We start from the raw sequence: 18,553 nt of genomic DNA, 5'->3' as shown, positions 1-18,553 counted from the left end.
AATCTCATGCCTCTTTAGCATTCTGAATTATAAGATTTTTTGTTAATATCCCGTTGTCCATTATTTCCAGAGGCTTGAATCACTTAGTTATTCTGACCAATCCTTCCAGGGAAGGGATAATCTAAAATCAAGCAATTGTTCTCTAGTTTTGGGTAGTGCCATAGCTTTGTATGATAGTCTTGCACTGTCTCAGATTAGAGTTCTCTTGCTTAAGGGTACACTCAGGCACACTATTCTGTTTCCTTAATTCCTTTCCTCACGGGAGATATTAAGCCTGCTATAGTCTTCTCAAGTACTAGTATTCATTAACAATTTCTAGAGGTTAGTCCATAACCCCTACTTGTTGTCTCTCAATTTTCATTGAACACCATCTTAATTTTACTCGTATTCATTTTCAGTCGAACATTTCTGGTTTCTTCATTCAAATCTATCATACTTTTCAGTTCCTCCCATGATTCACTAAACAGTTCTGTCATATGCAAATCCTATGTTGTTAAGGTATTGCCCATTAATGTCAATTCCTACATTTTCTCTATTTAAATTCTTAAAAATTATCTCAAGGTGCACTGTGAATAAATTAAGAGATATGGGGTCTCCTTGTCTAACTCCTTTTTCAATCAGAATTTTTTCACTATCTTAGTGTAATTTTAGTGAATGAATTAAGAAAGATGGAATCTCCTTGTCTAACTCCTTTCTCAATTGGAATTTTCTCGCCATCTTTGTATAATTTTAGGATTGTTGTACTACCCATATACAGTAGATACCCGCAAATGTTCTAAAAAAGTTTCATATATCCCTTGCTGTTGAAGGGATTCCATTACTGTTGAAGTTTTGACAGAATCTAAAACTTTCTCATAGACTATAAATGCCATACATAGTAGTGTGTCATACTCGGTTGGTTTTTCCATAAGCTGGTTAATTACATGGATATGGTCAGTTGTTGTATACCAACTTCTAAAACCTGTCTGTTATCTGGGCTGAATAATGTCTAGCTGTTTTTCTAAATATCTTTGTGAATATCTTATATATTACTGAGAGTACTTGTACTCCTCCTGGCTTGAAGGACTATGGGCAACAGATGTCACAGCCGAAGTATCAGACACATTGTTTATATGGATACTATCTAGCGAAAACTAGATAAATGTGGCTCCTTAGACAAATTTGCAGACACAAACAGTGCCACAAATTCTCCTGTTGTGGCAATCTTGTTTATATTGAGATGACGTGACCGATTGAGACTTCTGAATCGGCAAGCGTGTTAACCCTGATTTTGTTAATCTGTGGGAAAATATTTAATTTCTATCATTCATAATTTGATAATTTCATTTTTGCTTTTTTGATGTTACGTTCTTAGTATGCAGTAGGTAGTTTTACATCCAATTTACTATATACAATTCTGTGACTACTATATGCTAGGTTACTCTTCGGTTTGATTGTATTATTCACAGAGTATTTTGTTTTGAGGAATTTTTCTCAAAATCTAGAATACTTGTGTTTTTATTAAGATATCTCAAGGCTTGCAGCGATTCCTGATTTTATAATTTCAATTTCGGTAGGGAAAGGTAAGTCATTCTCCAACTTAGGATGTTTAAGATCTAAAGATAGGCATTTGATAGTCTTAGGCAGTGTGTGAGTATTTGAATCTATTTATAACATATTCACTTAATAAACACTTCATTTTTTTTCCAGACAAGGTATTTTTGAAGCAACTTTCCTTAGTAACGATTGTCTGAAATAGTGTAGACAAAAATAATTTTCCACAATCACTTGTGGAATAATAGAAGGCAGTTTTCTTTCATTTATATTAGCCTCTAGTGGTAAATTTTGGGGTATGATATTTGCCGAAAATTTCTTTTAGCGTAATTATGAAGGCTTTATATTTTACCATTCCAAGACTGGATTAGTATGTGAGAAATTTTGGAATGGCAGCTAGTTTTGAAGCTGATATGCTCATGTCAAAAGAAGTGACCTTCTATACCTGCTGACTTTCAGCGTTCTTCAGTCTTAACTACCAAGAGTTGAGACTTGCCCACACTTGTGCCCCATTTCTAACAAAGCCCGACAGTCCTCATGGCAATGACACTTAAAAAAAAAAAAAAATATCCACCAGTTATCTCATTTTCCATGGATAACAATTATTTGGCAGAAGAAATGTTACATTCTAATCTCCGTATCAGGTCTCTGTAGCCTAAATATAGTATCATGAGGCAATATGCAACAACCCCTCCTAATTCTCTTTATTTTTATGAGGCCTTTTTGTAGAGAACAGGAGATTGCTTGATTAAAATGTTTTGTCTTGTTAAATATAATTTGTCACTGCATGGTTGTATTATGATTTTGAACATAAAGTTAAAGCTGTTGGTAGGCTTTGGCTGTTGTTTTGTTATTTTTTATTCAAATAAATCGATGTCCCTACGTAATGGCAAGCATGCCTTAATTTTTCTATGAATCTGAATGTATCTTTCAATTAATTGTTACTTTGGTGAATAATATATTTTCTTTAATTTCAGGTGGATTAACTGGAATGTTCCGCTGGGAGGCTAGCGATAATGTACATAGCACTGGATCAAGCGTCTTCCAAGTCACAGCCCATGCTCTCCACCTAGTTCTTGAGAATAATGAACAACTTCATGTTTTTCCAATGACCCAGCAACCCATAACTTCTACAGTTCTGTTGACTCACACTAATGATTACGATTCTCAGAGGTCTATAGTATACATGATTAGAAAACCACCTGTTCTGGGTCAGCTCCTTTTAGAAGAAGCTGGTGGAGTGTTAGTTCCTGTAGACAATTTTACCCAGCGTAACATAAATGAATCTCGTGTTTTCTTTGAACATATACGGCCGTTTTCCGAGTTGTCTGCTAGAGATATGTTTGTTTTTGATGTTGAGAGTCCATTTGCTGAACCTTTAAAGGATCAAGAATTTCATTTGGAAATTTCTGTAGCCAGTCCTACTGGAGGAGGTCTTGAACGTTACTTAGGTTTAACTCCTCTAGTTGTTGCAGAGGGAGGGCAGGCTACTGTAAGAGCAGATAACCTAAATCTGTCTGCAGTTTCTGAATATATAGAAAGTTATCCAGGTGCTGGTGGAACAGTTCTTTCTACACCAAATCTTGTCACAAGTATAACCTCTGTGCCAGCCCATGGACTTTTTACCCTTCGAGGAAAAAATCTTACTGAAGGCGACACCATTTCTGTTAAGGACATAGAGCGAGGTCGTGTTAGATATGAGCATGATCATAGTGATACACTTAGAGATTCTTTAAGTTTTACAGTAGCTTTAGCTGGTAATGGTTCTGCTCCGGATATATTACTTTTCAATGGTTCATTAAATATCAGTGTAACCCCTGTTAATGACCAGCCTTTTACATTAGTTACAGCAACACCAGTGTTGCACGTAGTTCATAGACAAACAGCTGTTGTTACTAATGGTAGTCTTCTTACCACTGACCCTGATAATTTGCCTAGTGAAATTGTTTATGAGTTACTTAGTAGTCCAGACCATGGTCGATTAATCTTCAATGATAACTTTACACTGCCAGTTAAGTCATTTTCACAAAAAGATGTGAATGATGGCCGCATTCTGTATGCTCATGATGGCACTAACAGTTCTGCTAGATTTTATTTCAAAGTTTCTGATGGTAAGCATAAGGCTAAATATACTGTGTTTACTGTTGAGGTTGAGCCATTGACCCTTGAGCTTGTTAATCACTCTGTGGTCCCATTGCAACAGGCTTCCACAGTAGCCTATGTTTCATCAAATCACCTATCAGCTGTGACAAATGGTAATCCAAATCATATCTTTTATAATATTTCAAGACCTCCAAGGTTTGGTCATTTATATATGAATGATCAAATCATACACACTTTTGGACAAGTAAATATTGATAAAGGAGAAGTTTTGTATATGCAAATGGATTTAAATGAATCTGGTGACAGTTTTAGAGTAAATATATGGACTTGGGAAGCATCGCTGTTAGATGTTGAAGTGCGTATTAATGTAATTCCCCTAGTTAAATCAAAACCTCTTGTAGCAGCAGTTGGTGGTCGCACGAGACTCTTGTTAGATCATCTTGATGCCAGCCAATTGGCTGAATCGACTGGCAGTAATCCAGAGTATAAAGTAAAAAGAAGGCCTCGTTTTGGAAAGATTAAGAAAGTTAGTAGGCGTAGCAGAAGATCTGGGAGGTCTTACGAAGTGCAGGAATTCACACACGAGGAAGTTCGTGCTGGCCATATTTATTATGTTGCTAGAAATTTGAATTTGAAAGGAGAAAAGCCGCTGCATGATGCTTTACATTATGTGTTGCATGTGCCAGCACCGGGAGTGCAACCTGCGGAGGGAACTTTACGTCTTTCGTTGGTTGAAAGTGTAGAGGCTGGTGCTGTACTCGAGGATGGAGCTGAACCTCCAAGACATCTTCGTCCTGATCTGTCTCCACCTATTCATGATGATTCGGATCATTCCCTATCAGGTTCTGGTACAACAAATACAATCTTTGGTATACCTTCAGATTATGTGGTTGTAGTTGTGGCTGGTATTGGAGCAGTTGTGGTGGTAATTGCTATAATTGTCATTGCAAGATGTGCCACACGTCGCCATCACACAGATAAGAGAAGAAATACTGGGATTGATGGGGATATAGCTTCATTGCCGCCCCCATTGCCATCAGACTCTAGACCTAACTCCTTCATGACTGATGACATGTCTGAACTAGAGTGCCGTCCCACTGAGCTACCGTCATCGCCAAGACCAGGAAGACACTTGCATCATAATGGCGGCAGTGGGGGCCTGGGATTAGCAGCTCATCTAACAGATTCTGAAACTTCATGGAATCGTGACATTTCTAGAGAGGTCTCTCCTGCAGTGCCTCAATGCAAGGTACAGTTCATGTATACGAAATGTTAGTTTTATATTTATTTCATAGTTCTTATTCCAATATTTTGTTTTGCTGTTAACAAAAACGTCCTATCTTCCTTTCCTTTTCTGTTGATGAAATTTTAGTTTTTTTTTGTTTGGTTGTTTAATATTGTTTCACCTAGATTTATTTAATATTCTCCATAACATCCCTGTGAATTTCTGTTCTTAATTGATGTGTAAAGAAACTGTATACTGTAAATGTGCATCAAGTTAGCTATTCAGGGTTGTTTTCCACTCTGTTGAAATATACCTTGCAAGATTTTATCCATTAAAATTGCTCCTAGAATTCGGGATACATAGATTGAGTTTTCAAAGTCACAGTCCTCCTCTATTTCTTACTCTATTAAATTATTTTTCATTTCTTCGGACTTCGTTATTTTTAAAGCTTCATTTGCAGGTTCTTATTTATTTCTGTTTATTGGAAAGGTACATAAATAGATTTAATCACTTGTCTCTGCTAGTTATAATCCATCTTGATTTGAGAAACATTGTCTAATAGAGTTCAGTACGTATTTAGTGTGTACATTTATGGCTTAATCCTTAACATTATTTTAATCGTCCCATACTACAGTACTTAATTGCTTTTAAAAGATTCTGCTGCTGTTTATATTTCCGGTTACATCTGGGCTGTATATAAAATTCTTTAATTCGAATGAGTTTATTATTTTTCAATTTGACAGTGATAATGATCACCCATACATTTTTACTAACGTTTAAAGGCAATGCAATATTTTAGAATTTATTTATTTATTTGCATTTAGTATAAGACCACTCATTTATTTTTCCCTCACAGCATCTTCTGGTCATAAAGCTATGTTTCAGTTTTTGTTGTACGTGAATGGGGATTTGAAATTATCTGTTTATTCCCTTTGAAAATTATGGTAATTAATAAAAAAGAGGCTGTAATTTCAAGATTCAAGCTTACCAAGTGGGAAATTTTAACTAGGTGTTATAATAGTTAATTCAGTGTAATGTCACACAGTGAGTATACCCCCTGAGTACATTATAGTAACCACCTGATAAACTTTAAAAGGATATTGAATGCTCTAATAAAAACAATCAAAATTCCAAAATCGATAACCTTTTATAAAAAAAGAAATCCTCCGCGTATAGAATTGCTTGGGAATATGAAATTATTATTTAGACAAGCTGTGTAAAATTAAATATAATGAAGGATTGTTAATACTCAAATTTTTTATGGAAAATATTTATTGTAATAGTTGTATTTTTTTTAAACACACTGCTATGACTATTACATTAAAGGTTTGTTTTTTAAAGTTCAATATTTTGCTATGTTTTATTTTACTATGTTGCTTTTTATGTTCAGAAGATTACACATCTTCAAGTTCTCACTAAATTTTGTTTTTCACTTCTTTATTTCCCAATCTTCTTGGTGCTTTTGGCCTGAAGGTGACGCCATTGTGTTCAGACTCCTCTCCAAGAGAGCCTCCATATGATCCCCACTTGGCTGGCTATCCATATGGTGTAGATACTTCACAGACAGATTGGGGCGTCTATGAGAAGCACCAGCCTCGAACCACCAACCCAATGCTCAGGAAGAACCAGTACTGGGTGTAGAGTGTGCGTGCATCTCTCTCCCTCTACCTTGGTATATAAATGTAAGAAGTTATTTTTAAGTTATTGAATTTTGTGTGGAAGCCTGGCAGTAGTTTCCTAGCAGGATTGGTTAAGGATGCTTGTAATGGTGGCTTGAAGAGTGCCTGATTCCTGTTGTTGATAGAATGCTGTTATTCAATTATTCACGTTGGAATACAATTTGTCAGATAAATGTTTATAATTATCTAATACTTCCTACATATTCAAATATATAACCTATTAAAAAAAAAGTTTCATAGATGCACATTTTATCAGGTGACTCTTGCAAATTTTGTAGTAGCCACATTTTGATTGAATTCGTAAACATTAGCCTTTTTTTTAATCTATTATTTGTGGGGATTCTAGGAAACTATTGCCATGTGTGGATTTACCTATGACACGGTGCTAAAACCATAAGTGGTTTATTAAATTTAGTACAGGGTGTTATATTTTGCAAGGTTTTAATCCACTACTGGTTTTAGAAGTTAACCAAAGAAATTATGGCCAGTACTGGGTTAGAAAGGTAACGACCTACACTGTCAGGACCAGTGCAACATTGAGGTGAATAACTTGTGTCTAAATTATTGTCACTTATCGTTCTGAGGTTGTGGGTTTTATAGTTTTACTTGAAGAGTTTTACTTGAAGAGTTAACTTATTGTAAGTGTAAATTTAGTTTCTTAAATTGTCAATAAATGACCGTCCATCAGTTTTATCATTAGGGTTAAAACGTTTAATGAAGAATTATATAAGTTTCAAATGCTGGCTATCGTCAATAATTTTCATTCATTCATCCTTTATCTCTTCTTTCCTCAAGTAAAATATCAGGACTCTTGCCTAGTGAAGTAGTTAACCGATTTCATCCACCATCCCGGTTTTGTAAAAATCTTATTTGTATAAAACATTTGCACTTTCTTTAGTAAGTGTAGAATCAATTCTAAATGTGATTTGCGAGTTCAAAAGGCAAGGAATTATAGAAGTTAATCGTAATACCCAATAGGCTGACAGTAGAGCCCTGTTCTTTGTATGCATTACATTCAATGCCCTTCCATTATGTTCGTGATTTTAATAGGAAATGGATCAAATATGGATGTTACTGTACTCTAAATCACGATTTGAAAAAATCTTTTTTGTTAATCGGTATATTATTGCCAACCTTTTGCCACCTTCATTTCATTTCTTAAATCCATAATCTGTGCTTTCTCTATTCAATATGAGAGACTTGACAAGCCCGTTTTGGGTTACCAATGATACCTAATTAAGAACCAATGCATTTTAAAGGACGTTTTTTTGTAGGTTAGTGAGAATTTGCGTTTGTAGGCAATTGACAGTTTTTATTTAATATTTTCATGAAGGCTGCAGTCATGGTTAATTGAGCATTCAGTAAGTTATTTTATTTAAATCTCAAAACTTATAAGCTTTTTACCAGTATTGTTTCAGTATAACATTTCGTTGATGATGGGAATGCCCGCGTGCACATTGCATACATTGCATTGCCTTTGAAATGGTGCCGTGCAGCATTGCATCGTCCTGGTGAAGTGCTGCTGTGGGAAATTGTATCGTCCTTGTGGAATGCCGCTGTGCAACATTCCATCATCCTGGTGAAATGCCGCTGTGCAACAGTGTATCGTCCTTGTGGAATGCCGCTGTGCAATGTTGCATGGTGAAATGCCGCTGTGCAATGTTGCATGGTGGAATGCCGCTGTGCAACATTGCATCGTTCTTGTGGGATGCTGCTGTGCAACATAGCATTGTCCTGGCGAGATGCTGCTGTGTAACATTGCATTCTCCTGGTGGAATGCTGCTATGCAACATTGCACTGTCCTGATGGAATGCCGCTGTGCAACATTGCATCGTCCTGGTGGAATGCCGCTGTGCAACATTGCATCGTCCTGGTGGAATACCGCTGTGCAACATTGCATTGTCCTGGTGAAATGCTGCTGTGCAACACTGCATAGTCCAATGCCATTCGGCAACATTGCATCGTCGTGGTGGAATTTTGTTGTGCCATTCGGCAACATTGCATCGTCGTGGTGGAATTTCGTTGTGCAACGTTGGCATTATCCTGGTGGAAGGCTGCTGTGCAACATTGCAAAATCTTGTTGAATTGTTGTTGCACAACATTGCATTTGTACTGTAGGATGCTACTGTGCAACATTGCATCGGCCTTGTGGGATGCCACTGTGCAACATTGCATCGTCGTTGTCGAATGCAGCTGTGCAACACTGCATCGTCCTAGTAGAATGCCTCTCTACAACATTGCACCGTCCTGTTGGAATGCTGCTGTGCAACGTTGCATTGTCCTGTTGGAATGCTGCTGTGCAACATTGCATCGTCCTGGTGGAATGCCGCTATGCAACGTTGCATCGTCCTGTTGGAATGTGCAACATTGCATCGTCCTGTTGGAATGCCTCTCTGCAACATTGCATCGTCCTGTTGGAATGCTGCTGTGCAACATTGCATCGTCCTGGTGGAATGCCTCTCTGCAATATTGCATCGTCCTGTTGGAATGCTGCTGTGCAACATTGCATCGTCCTGTTGGAATGCCTCTGCAACATTGCATCGTCATGTTGGAATGCTGCTGTGCTACGTTGCATCGTCCTGGTGGAATGCTGCTGTGCAACGTTGCATCGTCCTGTTGGAATGCCGCTGTGCAACATTGCATCGTCCTTGTGGCATGCCGCTGTGCAACATTGCATCGTCCTTGTGGCATGCCGCTGTGCAACATTGCATCGTCCTGGTGGAATGCTGCTGTGCAACGTAGCATCGTCCTGGTGGAATGCTGCTGTGCAACGTTGCATCGTCCTGGTGGAATGCCTCTCTGCAACATTGCATTGTCCTGGTGGAATGCTGCTGTGCAACATTGCATCGTCCCGATGGAATGCCTCTCTGCATCATTGCATCGTCCTGTTGGAATGCTGCTGTGCAACATTGCATTGTTCTGGTGGAATGCTGCTGTGCAACGTTGCATCGTCTTGGTGGCATGCTGCTGTGCAACATTGCATCGTCCTGGTGGAATGCCTCTCTGCAACTTTGCAATATGTTGCTGTGCAACATTGCATCGTCCTGGTGGAATGCTGCTGTGCAACATTGCATCGTCCTGGTGGCATGCTGCTGTGCAACATTGCATCGTCCTGTTGGAATGCCTCTCTGCAACTTTGCATCGTCCTGTTGGAATGCGGCTGTGCAACGTTGCATCGTCCTGGTGGAATGCCTCTCTGCAACATTGCATCGTCCTGTTGGAATGCTGCTGTGCGACATTGCATCGTCCTGGTGGAATGCCTCTGCAACATTGCATCATCCTGTTGGAATGCTGCTGTGCAACATTGCATCGTCCTGGTGGAATGCTGCTGTGCAACATTGCATCGTCCTGTTGGAATGCTGCTGTGCAACATTGCATCGTCCTGTTGGAATGCTGCTGTGCAACATTGCATCGTCCTGTTGGAATGCTGCTGTGCAACATTGCATCGTCCTGTTGGAATGCTTCTGTGCAACATTGCATCGTCCTGTTGGAATGCTTCTGTGCAACGTTGCATCGTCCTGTTGGAATGCTGCTGTGCAACGTTGCATTATCCTGTTGGAATGCTGCTGTGCAACATTGCATCGTCCTGTTGGAATGCTTCTCTGCAACGTTGCATCGTCCTGTTGGAATGGTTCTCTGCAACGTTGCATCGTCCTGTTGGAATGCTGCTGTGCAACGTTGCATCGTCCTGTTGGAATGCTGCTGTGCAACGTTGCATCGTCCTGTTGGAATGCTGCTGTGCAACGTTGCATCGTCCTGTTGGAATGCTGCTGTGCAACGTTGCATCGTCCTGTTGGAATGCTGCTGTACAACGTTGCATCGTCCTGTTGGAATGCTGCAGTGCAACGCTGCATCGTCCTGTTGGAATGCTGCAGTGCAACGTTGCATCGTCCTGTTGGAATGCTGCAGTGCAACGCTGCATCGTCCTGTTGGAATGCTGCAGTGCAACGTTGCATCGTCCTGTTGGAATGCTGCAGTGCAACGTTGCATCGTCCTGTTGGAATGCTGCAGTGCAACTTTGCATCGTCCTGTTGGAATGCTGCAGTGCAACGTTGCATCGTCCTGTTGGAATGCTGCAGTGCAACGTTGCATCGTCCTGTTGGAATGCTGCAGTGCAACGTTGCATCGTCCTGTTGGAATGCTGCAGTGCAACGTTGCATCGTCCTGTTGGAATGCTGCTGTGCAACATTGCATCGTCCTGTTGGAATGCTGCTGTGCAACATTGCATCGTCCTGTTGGAATGCTGCTGTGCAACGTTGCATCGTCCCGGTGGAATGCCTCTCTGCAACATTGCATCTTCCTGGTGGAATGCTGCTGTGCAACATTGCATCGTCCTGTTGGAATGCTGTTGTGCAACATTGCATTGTCCTGTTGGAATGCTGTTGTGCAACATTACATCGTCCTGTTGGAATGCTGCTGTGCAACGTTGCATCGTCCTGTTGGAATGCTGCTGTGCAACATTGCATCGTCCTGGTGGTATGCTGCTGTGTAACATTGCATCGTCCTGGTGGAATGCCTCTGCAACATTGCATCGTCCGGTTGGAATGCCTCTGCAACATTGCATCGTCCTGTTGGAATGCCTCTGCAACATTGCATCGTCCTGTTGGAATGCCTCTGCAACATTACATCGTCCTGGTGGAATGCTGCTGTGCAAAGTTGCATTGTCCTGTTGGAATGCCTCACTGCAACATTGCATCGTCCTGTTGGAATGCTGCTGTGCAACATTGCATTGTCCTGTTGAAATGCTGCTGTGCAACATTGCATTGTCCTGGTGGAATGCCTCTCTGCAACATTGCATCGTCCTGTTGGAATGCTGCTGTGCAACATTGCATCGTCCTGGTGGAATGCCTCTGCAACATTGCATCGTCCTGGTGGAAATGCCTCTGCAACATTGCATCATCCTGTTGGAATGCTGCTGTGCAACATTGCATTGTCCTGGTGAAATGCCTCTGCAACATTGCATCTTCCTGGTGGAATGCTGCTGTGCAACATTGCATCATCCTGTTGGAATTCTTCTGCAACATTGCATAATCCTGGTGGAATGCTGTTGTGCAACATTGCATCGTCCTCTTGGAATGCTGCTGTGCAACGTTGCATTGTCCTGGTGGTATGCTGTGCAACATTGCATTATCCTGGTGGTATGCTGTGCAACATTGCATTATCCTGGTGGTATGCTGTGCAACATTGCATCATCCTGGTGGAGTGCCTCTGCAACATTGCATCGTCCTGTTGGAATGCTGCTGTGCAACGTTGCATCGTCCTGTTGGAATGCTGCTGTGCAACGTTGCATCGTCCTGTTGGAATGCTGCTGTGCAACGTTGCATTGTCCTGTTGGAATGCTGCTGTGCAAAGTTGCATCGTCCTGTTGGAATGCTGCTGTGCAACATTGCATCGTCCTGGTGGAATGCTGCTGTGCAACATTGCATCGTCCTGGTGGTATGCTGCTGTGCAACGTTGCATCGTCCTAGTGGAATGCTGCTGTGCAACGTTGCATCGTCCTAGTGGAATGCTGCTGTGCAACGTTGCATCGTCCTGGTGGAATGCTGCTGTTGCATCGTGCTGTTGGAATGCTGCTGTGCAACGTTGCATCGTCCTGTTGGACTGCTGCTGTGCAACGTTGCATCGTCCTGTTGGAATGCTGCTGTGCAACGTTGCATTGTCCTGGTGGTATGCTGTGCAACATTGCATCATCCTGGTGGTATGATGCTGTGCAACATTGCATCATCCTGGTGGAATGCCTCTGCAACATTGCATCGTCCTGGTGGAATGCTGCTGTGCAAAGTTGCATCGTCCTGGTGGTATGCTGCTGTGCAACATTGCATCGTCCTGGCGGAAGGCCTCTCTGCAACATTGAATCGTCCTGGTGGAAGGCTGCTGTGCAACGTTGCATCTGTTGGTATGCTGCTGTGCGACGTTGCATCGTCCTGCTGGTATGGTGCTGTGCAACGTTGCATCGTCCTGCTGGTATGCTGCTGTGCAACGTTGCCTCGTCCTGGTGGTATGCTGCTGTGGAACGTTGCCTCGTCCTGGTGGAATGCTGCTGTGCAACGTTGCCTCGTCCTGGTGGAATGCTGCTGTGCAACATTGCATCGTCCTGTTGGAATGCTGCTGTGCAACATTGCATAGTCCTGTTAGAATGCTGCTGTGCAACGTTGTATTGTCCTGGTGGTATGATGCTGTGCAACATTGCATCATCCTGGTGGAGTGCCTCTGCAACATTGCATCGTCCTGTTGGAATGCTGCTGTGCAACGTTGCATCGTCCTGGTGGAATGCTGCTGTGCAACGTTGCATCGTCCTGGTGGAATGCTGCTGTGCAATGTTGCATCGTCCTGGTGGAATGCTGCTGTGCAACGTTGCATCGTCCTGGTGGAATGCTGCTGTGCAACGTTGCATCGTCCTGCTGGTATGCTGCTGTGCAACGTTGCATCGTCCTGCTGGTATGCTGCTGTGCAACGTTGCATCGTCCTGCTGGTATGCTGCTGTGCAACGTTGCATCGTCCTGCTGGAATGCTGCTGTTGCATCGTGCTGTTGGAATGTTGCTGTGCAACGTTGCATTGTCCTGGTGGTATGATGCTGTGCAACATTGCATTATCCTGGTGGAATGCCTCTGCAACATTGCATTGTCCTGATGGAATGCTGTTGTGCAACGTTGCATCGTCCTGGCGGAAGGCCTCTCTGCAACGTTGAATCGTCCTGGTGGAATGCTGCTGTGCAACGTTGCATTGTCCTGCTGGAAGGCTGCTGTGCAACGTTGCATCGTCCTGCTGGAAGGCTGCTGTGCAACGTTGCATCGTCCTGCTGGAAGGCTGCTGTGCAACGTTGCATCGTCCTGCTGGAAGGCTGCTGTGCAACGTTGCATCGTCCTGCTGGAAGGCCGCTGTGCAACGTTGCATCGTCCTGCTGGAAGGCCGCTGTGCAACGTTGCATCGTCCTGCTGGAAGGCCGCTGTGCAACGTTGCATCGTCCTGCTGGAAGGCCGCTGTGCAACATTGCATCATCCTGGTGGAATGCCTCTGCAACGTTGCATCGTCCTGGTGGTATGCTGCTGTGCAACATTGCATCGTCCTGGCGGAAGGCCTCTCTGCAACATTGAATCGTCCTGGTGGAAGGCTGCTGTGCAACGTTGCATCGTCCTGTTGGTATGCTGCTGTGCGACGTTGCATCGTCCTGTTGGTATGCTGCTGTGCGACGTTGCATCGTCCTGCTGGTATGGTGCTGTGCAACGTTGCATCGTCCTGCTGGTATGCTGCTGTGCAACGTTGCCTCGTCCTGGTGGTATGCTGCTGTGGAACGTTGCCTCGTCCTGGTGGAATGCTGCTGTGCAACGTTGCCTCGTCCTGGTGGAATGCTGCTGTGCAACATTGCATCGTCCTGTTGGAATGCTGCTGTGCAACATTGCATAGTCCTGTTAGAATGCTGCTGTGCAACGTTGTATTGTCCTGGTGGTATGATCATGTGCAACATTGCATCATCCTGGTGGAGTGCCTCTGCAACATTGCATCGTCCTGTTGGAATGCTGCTGTGCAACGTTGCATCGTCCTGGTGGAATGCTGCTGTGCAACGTTGCATCGTCCTGGTGGAATGCTGCTGTGCAACGTTGCATCGTCCTGGTGGAATGCTGCTGTGCAATGTTGCATCGTCCTGGTGGAATGCTGCTGTGCAACATTGCATCGTCCTGGTGGAATGCTGCTGTGCAACGTTGCATCGTCCTGCTGGTATGCTGCTTTGCAACGTTGCATCGTCCTGCTGGTATGCTGCTGTGCAACGTTGCATCGTCCTGCTGGTATGCTGCTGTGCAACGTTGCATCGTCCTGCAGGAATGCTGCTGTTGCATCGTGCTGTTGGAATGTTGCTGTGCAACGTTGCATTGTCCTGGTGGTATGATGCTGTGCAACATTGCATTATCCTGGTGGAATGCCTCTGCAACATTGCATTGTCCTGATGGAATGCTGTTGTGCAACGTTGCATCGTCCTGGCGGAAGGCCTCTCTGCAACATTGAATCGTCCTGGTGGAATGCTGCTGTGCAATGTTGCATTGTCCTGCTGGAAGGCTGCTGTGCAACGTTGCATCGTCCTGCTGGAAGGCTGCTGTGCAACGTTGCATCGTCCTGCTGGAAGGCTGCTGTGCAACGTTGCATCGTCCTGCTGGAAGGCTGCTGTGCAACGTTGCATCGTCCTGCTGGAAGGCCGCTGTGCAACGTTGCATCGTCCTGCTGGAAGGCCGCTGTGCAACGTTGCATCTTCCTGCTGGAATGCCGCTGTGCAACGTTGCATCGTCCTGCTGGAATGCCGCTGTGCAACGTTGCATCGTCCTGCTGGAATGCCGCTGTGCAACGTTGCATCGTCCTGCTGGAATGCCGCTGTGCAACGTTGCCTCGTCCTGCTGGTATGCCGCTGTGGAACGTTGCCTCGTGCTACTGGTATGCCGCTGTGGAACGTTGCCTCGTCCTGGTGGAATGCCGCTGTGGAACGTTGCCTCGTCCTGGTGGAATGCCGCTGTGGAACGTTGCCTCGTCCTGGTGGAATGCCGCTGTGGAACGTTGCCTCGTCCTGGTGGAATGCCGCTGTGGAACGTTGCCTCGTCCTGGTGGAATGCCGCTGTGGAACGTTGCCTCGTCCTGGTGGAATGCCGCTGTGGAACGTTGCCTCGTCCTGGTGGAATGCCGCTGTGGAACGTTGCCTCGTCCTGGTGGAATGCCGCTGTGGAACGTTGCCTCGTCCTGGTGGAATGCCGCTGTGGAACGTTGCATCGTCCTGGTGGAATGCCGCTGTGGAACGTTGCATCGTCCTGCTGGTATGCCGCTGTGCAACGTTGCCTCGTCCTGCTGGTATGCTGCTGTGCAACGTTGCCTCGTCCTGCTGGTATGCTGCTGTGCAACGTTGCCTCGTCCTGGTGGAATGCTGCTGTGCAACGTTGCCTCGTCCTGGTGGAATGCTGCTGTGCAACGTTGCCTCGTCCTGGTGGAATGCTGCTGTGCAACGTTGCCTCGTCCTGGTGGAATGCTGCTGTGGAACGTTGCCTCGTCCTGGTGGAATGCTGCAGTGGAACGTTGCATCGTCCTGGTGGAATGCCTCTGCAACATTTCATCTTCCTGGTGGAATGCCTCTGCAAAATTTCATCGTCCTGGTGGAATGACTGCAACATTGCATCGTCCTGGTGGAATGACTCTGCAACATTGCATCGTCCTGGTGGAATGACTCTGCAACATTGCATCGTCCTGGTGGAATGACTCTGCAACATTGCATCGTCCTGTTGGAATGCCGCTGTGCAACTTTGCATCGTCCTGTTGGAATGCCGCTGTGCAACTTTGCATCGTCCTGCTGGAATGCCGCTCTGCAACATTGCATCGTCCTGCTGGAATGCCGCTGTGCAACATTGCATCGTCCTGGTGGAATGCCGCTGTGCAACGTTGCATCTTCCTGGTGGAATGCCGCTGTGCAACATTGCATCTTCCTGGTGGAATGCCGCTGTGCAACATTGCATCGTCCTGTTGGAATGCCGCTGTGCAACATTGCATCGTCCTGTTGGAATGCCGCTGTGCAACGTTGCATCTTCCTGGTGGAATGCCGCTGTGCAACGTTGCATCTTCCTGGTGGAATGCCGCTGTGTAACATTGCATCATCCTGGTGGAATTTCTCTAAGCAACACTGCATCGTCTTGGTAAAACGGCGCTCTGCAACTTTGCATCGTTCTGGTGGAATGGTCCTGTGTAATCTTTTGGCAGTCTTGCTGGAATGGTGAATGGCTCTGTGCCACATATTGTATTTCAAGAATGCACTGCGCCCTGCCATTCTTGCGGTGACGTCGCTGCGCCCTGCCATTCTTGCGGTGACGTCGCTGCGCCCTGCCATTCTTGAGGGGACGTCGCTGCGCCCTGCCATTCTTGCGGGGACGTCGCTGCGCCCTGCCATTCTTGCGGGGACGTCGCTGCGCCCTGCCATTCTTGCGGGGACGTCGCTGCGCCCTGCCATTCTTGCGGGGACGTCGCTGCGCCCTGCCATTCTCGCGGGGACGTCGCTGCGCCCTGCCATTCTCGCGGGGACGTCGCTGCGCCCTGCCATTCTCGCGGGGACGTCGCTGCGCCCTGCCATTCTCGCGGGGACGTCGCTGCGCCCTGCCATTCTCGCGGGGACGTCGCTGCGCCCTGCCATTCTTGCGGGGAGATCGCTGCGCCCTGCCATCATTGCCAGGAAGAGAAAAAATGCACATGTGAAGCTTACAGTCAATCATATGCATTGTTATTACTAAAACAACCAAGATATCCATGTCCATGTTTTAGTTAAAATAACTTATTTCTCGCCAAGGAATATTTTCCTAGAGTAAAAAAAATCTCTGTAGACAAGGAACACTTATTTGAGACTTTTCTGATCTTTATATGGATTTTTCAGATCTTCGTAAAATGTTTACAAAATTTTTACATATATCATCTATACCATTCATATTTTTACATTCTTTACTGCCATGTGTATCTAAGCACTACTTTTTTTATACGTGTATTCACCATAACTATTCACCATAACTTTTCATATGTATACATGGCAGAACCAGTTAAAAACTTTTGTTTTTTACCTTTCACTTTACAGCCATGTATGGAGTATGTATCGTGCTAGCTCTGATCGATTCTGTCAAGTTTCCTTATCCTTTTGTTAATATTTAGCGGAAAAACTTTGGTGGTTTTATTTTCTCTATTTTTAGAACACAAAATCTGCAAAATTTATAATTTCAAATTATGGAATATATTTTTAATAAATTATTCATAACAAATTGGTTATTACAACATACTTTTTACTATTAAAATTTTGTTGTTGATATGGACTACTACGTTTGTGACATAGCCAGTATTAAAATATTTACTTATTGATAATTTAGCTTAAAACAAATTTGCACTCTTCTGCAAGGCACATAGCAATGTGCACATTTTTATATGAAGTGTATATGTATGTATATTGATTATATTATTGTAACATATAAATTTTGATCATTAACCTTTTCACTACATTGTTACCATGAACATTAATGATCAAGTGTGGTTAATGCTGTTATGATAGTAATCTATAGACATAATTTGGTTTTATAAAAGTATGTACTGGTAGTTGATTGTATTTAAATAAATATGGAGTTTATGATAGTGTATGAAACCAGTGATTTTGTATGCGTTTTGCTATTCCCCAGGTATCATTGATTTGTCTTTGGTTATTGGTTATGTTATGGATAACATGAACTTGCACTGGTCCTGATCTGGCACAAACTTTAGATAAATGTATATGTGTAAATATTTATATATGGACCAATATTTTCTTATGAAGACATATTGAAGGATAAAAGAAATTCTCAAATTCTTAAAACCAAGGCTTTAAAGCTGAATATCAAACAAAAATTTAAATTCCCACAAGGGGTGTAAATGTGTGTGATTGTATCCATTCATTATTTCATAATTATAGAAATCTCATTCCATGTAAAGCAACAGAAAACAGTAATAATAGTAAAGCAAATTTACTTCGTGGACTGAGTAGCATATGATGAAAAGCTCTTGATATGGTATATATAATGTGGTCTGCCTAAGATAATTTATCCCATGAAAATATTGTGAAACATCCCATCTTAATGTTAATAAAAAGAAAAATTATCTCTTTCATATTTCATGAACTTCATTTTAGGAGGCATAATATTGAGCATGAACAGAAATTGAATTAAAGTTTAAAACCCATCATGGCTCTTAAAAGGCTATTAATAATATGGAATAAAGTATGTATGTCAACCCATATAGTATGAAAGATCAGTTGCAAAACTTGTACATGACTTTGGACTTGGACTACAGACTTGTAAATATACATAAGTTATTTTCTGATAAGTGAAATTTGTATTTGTACAGATTAGTGCCAAATTGTTTATATAAAATTTGTAATAAAAAGAGGACTAGAAATTAGTTTCATAATCCTTTGAAAAATATCTATTAGAAATGGGGAAGTCGATTGATCTAAAATACTATGAATGCAATATTTAGAACATA

General features: G+C 43.2%; 1 protein-coding gene across 1 annotated transcript in view; it reads left to right on the top strand.

The window, feature by feature from the left end:
• Positions 1-7,294, top strand: part of LOC137657176 (chondroitin sulfate proteoglycan 4-like) — a 191,726-nt gene extending 184,432 nt beyond the window's left edge. Inside the window, 2 exon segments of the mRNA XM_068391522.1 lie at positions 2,511-4,885; positions 6,335-7,294. Coding sequence (XP_068247623.1) covers positions 2,511-4,885; positions 6,335-6,502 — 2,543 coding nt within the window. The 3' untranslated portion in view covers positions 6,503-7,294.
• The last annotated feature ends 11,259 nt before the right edge of the window (positions 7,295-18,553 follow it).

The sequence above is a fragment of the Palaemon carinicauda genome, chromosome 18 (genome assembly GCF_036898095.1).
Source record: "Palaemon carinicauda isolate YSFRI2023 chromosome 18, ASM3689809v2, whole genome shotgun sequence".
Lineage (NCBI taxonomy): Eukaryota > Metazoa > Arthropoda > Malacostraca > Decapoda > Palaemonidae > Palaemon > Palaemon carinicauda.
The sequence above is the reverse complement of the archived record's forward strand: the minus strand, read 5'-3'. Positions and strand labels throughout refer to the sequence as shown.